The sequence below is a fragment of the Trachymyrmex cornetzi genome, unplaced genomic scaffold, assembly GCF_001594075.2.
Source record: "Trachymyrmex cornetzi isolate Tcor2-1 unplaced genomic scaffold, Tcor1.1 scaffold3287, whole genome shotgun sequence".
In the NCBI taxonomy this organism is placed as follows: Eukaryota; Metazoa; Arthropoda; class Insecta; order Hymenoptera; family Formicidae; genus Trachymyrmex; species Trachymyrmex cornetzi.
Genome location: NW_017297989.1, coordinates 904 through 5624, shown reverse-complemented (window position 1 = coordinate 5624; position 4721 = coordinate 904). Strand labels below are relative to the sequence as shown.

General features: G+C 36.1%; 1 protein-coding gene across 1 annotated transcript; it reads left to right on the top strand.

The window, feature by feature from the left end:
• Positions 1-53: 53 nt before the first annotated feature.
• On the top strand, positions 54-3283 carry LOC108762978 (uncharacterized protein K02A2.6-like; the record flags this gene model as incomplete). The annotated part of the gene is made up of 2 exons (XM_018510257.1): positions 54-1772; positions 2052-3283. Coding segments are annotated over 2 exons (2951 nt in total), but the record flags the coding sequence as incomplete, so codon positions are not given.
• Between the last annotated feature and the right edge of the window lie 1438 nt (positions 3284-4721).

Genomic DNA, 4721 nt, shown 5'->3' with positions numbered 1-4721 from the left:
GAAGGAAGGAACAAGAACAATTTAAAGCTCAATTGCAGCAAGATCAGTTGCAGTTGATGGAGTGCAAAAGCAATTGCAACAAAAAGAAATTGAGATTCAACTGGTGCAACAAAATCAATCGATGCAAGTAAATGAATGCAGAGAACAAGTAATGCCAAGCGTTACATTTTATTCGACTATTGGTGCGTTATCAGAGTTTCGCATGGGTGAAGATTGGAATCTTTATCAGGAACGTCTTGGACAGTACTTTGTTGCAAATCAAGTATCGCAACAGCGTAAAGTAGCGGTATTAATAACTCTGGTAGGACAAGAAGCATATAAAATTTTAAGGGACTTTTGTGATCCTGCATTACCAGAATCCAAGTCTTATGAGGAACTTTGTGAAATTTTAAAGAAGCAATTTGCGCCAAGAGTGTCGCTTTTCAAGGAAAGAATCAAATTCCATAATTTGAATCAAGCAGAAAAAGAATCAGTTAATGAATGGTTCGCTCGAATCAAGAATAAAGCAATCAATTGTAAATTTGGTGCACAATTGGACGACAACATTAAAGATAGGTTCGTGGTTGGATTAAAAAAAGGGAAAATTTTAGACAGAGTTTGCGAAGAAGACCACACGGCAACGCTTCAGTCTATTTTGGAAGTGGCCAGAAAGAAAGAAGCTGCAGTGGCAACGTCATCAAAGGCTGATACGGTCGACGTTCACAACATAAGACAAGGAAAAACCAAGGCGGCTCATCAGAAAAAATCTGGACAGGAGAAGAAGAAATCAGCAGGGCAGCATCAGGAGTCCTCAGAGGAACTGAAATGTGTGCATTGCGGCGGCACTAGACATATTTTCGCAAAGTGCAAGTACCAAGCGTATAAGTGTAAAATCTGTAGTAAAGTAGGGCATTTGGCGAAAATCTGTAAAAGCGTTAAGAATACAGTATCTAATACGAATTATTTAGAATCAGAAGCAAAAAATAGCGAGACGGAAATAGTGGACATGTATAATTTATGCAATGTAGTTAACAGTGAGAAACCTTTAATGATTAAAGTTAATATCGAAGATCAGTTTATTAATATGGAATTAGATACAGGCGCGGGTAGATCAGTTATACCAGAAAAAATTTTCAAAGAGAAATTGAGGCAGTGTAAATTAGAAAGCTCTAAGGTTAGATTAAGAATGTATGATGGAAGTATTTTAATTCCGGAAGGACAAATTTGTGTTAAAATTAAGTACAAGGAAAAGATCGTTAACGCCTGTTTAATAGTGGTAAGAAAAGGAAGTAGAGTATTAATGGGCAGAGATCTAATGAAACTCTTAAAAATTGAGATAGCATCTTTGTATTCGTTAGAAGAGAATATTAGTCTGGAGGGATTATTACAAGAGTATAAAGATTTATTTAAAGATGAACTGGGTAAATATAAGTTTGAAAAAGTTAATCTTAAGTTAGCGCGAGAGGCCAATCCGATTTTTGTCAAACCAAGGCCAATACCTTTAGCATTTAAAGAGAAAGTAAGCGAACAGCTGAAAGAATTAGAAAAAAAAGGAATAATAGAATTAACAGATAATTCAGAGTGGGGTACACCGTTAGTGCCAATTATTAAGAAAGATGGTAGTATTAGAATTTGTGCGGATTATAAAGTTACAGTTAATAAGTACATAGAAGATGTTAAGCATCCTTTGCCTAGAATTGAAGAGTTATTTGCGGCATTAAGTGGAGGAGAATTTTTTACAAAATTAGATCTTACAGCAGCATATAATCAGTTGGAAGTTTCGGAAGAAACAAGTAAACTACTGGCTTGGAGTACTCATAAGGGAATTTACTTGCTCAAAAGGTTACCCTTTGGAACCAAACCAGCATGTTCAATTTTTCAGAAAACTATGGAAAAAATTTTACAAGGTATTAAAAATGTAATTAATTTCATTGACGATATTGTAATTACGGGTGCAAACAAAGAAGAACATTTACAAAATTTAAAAGAAGTATTTAAACGCCTTTCGGAGGCAGGATTCAGAATTAATTTAAAGAAATCAGTATTTTTCCAACCCGAAATTAAATATTTAGGGCATGTTATTAATAAAGAAGGTTTACATAAGGATCCTGAAAAAGTAGCAGCCATGGTAGAAGTACCGACACCTAAAAATAAAGCAAAGATTAAAACTTTTATAGGCATGGTTAATTATTATGGTAAATTTATACCTAAGCTGTCGCAAGTACTTGCACCCTTGTATGAGCTTCAAAACAGTAAGATCTTTAAATGGACTAAAAATTGCGAAGAAGCATTTAAAAAGATTAAAAGCGAATTAATCTCAGATAGGAATCTAGTGCATTTTAATAAGGAATGGAAGCTTAAACTGGTCTGTGATGCGTCAGAGGTAGGCATAGGAGCAGTATTATTGCATATTATGCCGGACGGCACAGAAAAGCCAGTTGCCTTCGCGTCCAGAGTTTTACATGAAGCGGAAAAGAACTATTCTGTGATACATAAAGAAGCATTAGCTATTTATTGGGCAGCGAATAAATTTTATCAATATTTAGTAGGTAACGAATTTATTTTGTGTACAGATCATAAACCGCTATTAGCCTTGTTTGGAGAACATAAAGGTATTCCGCAGATGGCAGCAGGTAGGCTACAAAGATGGGCCTTGTTTTTAAGCGGTTTTCGATATAAATTCGAGCATATTAAAGGTATCGGTAATGGAGGAGCTGATGGTCTATCGAGGTTTCCCAGACGGGACAAAATTAAAGAAATCGAAGATGAAGATTATTTTCATTTTGTAACAGCGGAACGTATGCCCATTGACGCAGCACAGATTAGAAAAGAAGTAAGAAAAGATAAAGTATTAAGTAAAGTATTTTTGTATACGAGAAATGGATGGCCGAAAGTGGTTAGCGAAGATGTAAAAGAGTTTTCAAATAAGGCAAATAAAATTAGTATCGAAAGTGAGCTTCTTATGTGGGGATATAGAATTATTGTGCCATTTAAGTTTAGAAAAGCTCTGCTAGAAGAAATACACGGAGCTCATTTAGGAATTGCGAAGATGAAAGCGGTAGCTAGGCAGTACGTGTGGTGGCCTAAGATTGATAAAGAAATAGAGGGTTATGTTAAGCAGTGCGAAGCATGTAGAGCTATGGCCAGCAATCCTAGTAAATCACCGTTAGTTAAGTTCCCAGAAGCAAAATTTCCGTTCGATAGAGTGCATATCGATTTCGCAGGACCTTTTAAAGGTAAAACGTATTTGATTGTAATTGATGCGTTTACTAAGTGGCCAGAAGTATTTGAATGTCTAGCATGAGTGCGGAGGGGACTATAGAAAGGCTAAGAGAATGTTTTGCTCGTTTTGGTCTTCCGCGAATTATATTTTCGGATAATGGTAGACAGTTTGTGTCGGAGGAATTTGCTCATTTTTGTAAGAACAATGGAATTAATCATAGAACGTCAGCTCCGTATCATCCAGCTACCAACGGTTTAGCGGAGAATGCAGTGGGCAATTTTAAAAGAGGATTATAAAAGGCGTTAACAGATAAGTGAAATGCGTCAGTGAGTACAACCACATTAATTAATAGGTATTTAGCTTCATATAGGAATGCGCCACATGCGAGCGTAGGAGAAAGTCCTGCAAAATTAATGTTTGGTCGCGAAATGAGAACGAAGTTGAGTTTGTTAACCAGTGCGGAAAGGGAAAAGGCTAGAGAGAGGCAGGTACGATATTTTAAGGGAAACAGAGAAGTTGAGTTTGAGCCAGGCGAAATGGTTTATGTGAAAGATTATAAGTGTCCAACGAAGCCAACATGGCGTAAAGCAATTATTAAGGATAAATTAGGTGTTAGAACTTATTTATGTAAAGCGTTAGATGCAGAAGGAGTAGTATGGAAGAGACATACAGATCAAATTGTAAAGGTTGGAAGGTTTTATAGCAAGGAAGAGGCCTATTTGATGCAACAGGAAGAAGGAAAGGATTTGAGGGAGTCAAAAAGGGGTAAAGAACCGGAAAGTGAGGGTAAACAAGTCATAATTCAGAAAGAGGACGAAGCGAAGATTAGTGTTGCCCATGTCAGACCTAAGAGAGAGATTAAACCGGTTGAGAAACTAAATTTATAATTTAAAATTAAGGCATTAATTATTTTAAGTATTTTCTAATTTTGTCGGGAGGATATGTAGTATCTGGCGCTAGTTATTTTAGTATTTTTAGTTTCATGAGAAAAACAGTTGTCATTATGGCGCCACTCTCCTTGTGTGTGACTCTCTGCGATTACAATATAATTTGATTATTAATATTAATAAATACTTCATAATCCTCGCTGATCACTATTTATTATAAATTCCCACGGAACATCACAATTAATGTGGAACATTATGTGACAGCGTAAATCGCGATTCGGTTCTGCGTAATCTAGATGATTGTAACACTATATGATGCGGAAAACACGCAAAGAATTGCGCTTTACAAATGTATTTAAGATATTTAACTGGTGGTCGCGACACCAGGAAGAATTGTAAGATTTTTAAATAAAATCTATGTTATCTTACATTAATATGTATTTTTTTTCGCCATCCTAACCCTGTAGATATTTAAAATAAATATAACAGATAGATATTGTGTTCGGAATTAGAGCGTTAATTCGTGCGGTAGTCGAGATCGCTCGAGAAATTTCTTCGCTTCGAATCTTTGTTGATTCGACTTTCGAGCAATGTCGACGTCGAGAGCGCGTGTTTGTGTGCCGATGACGACG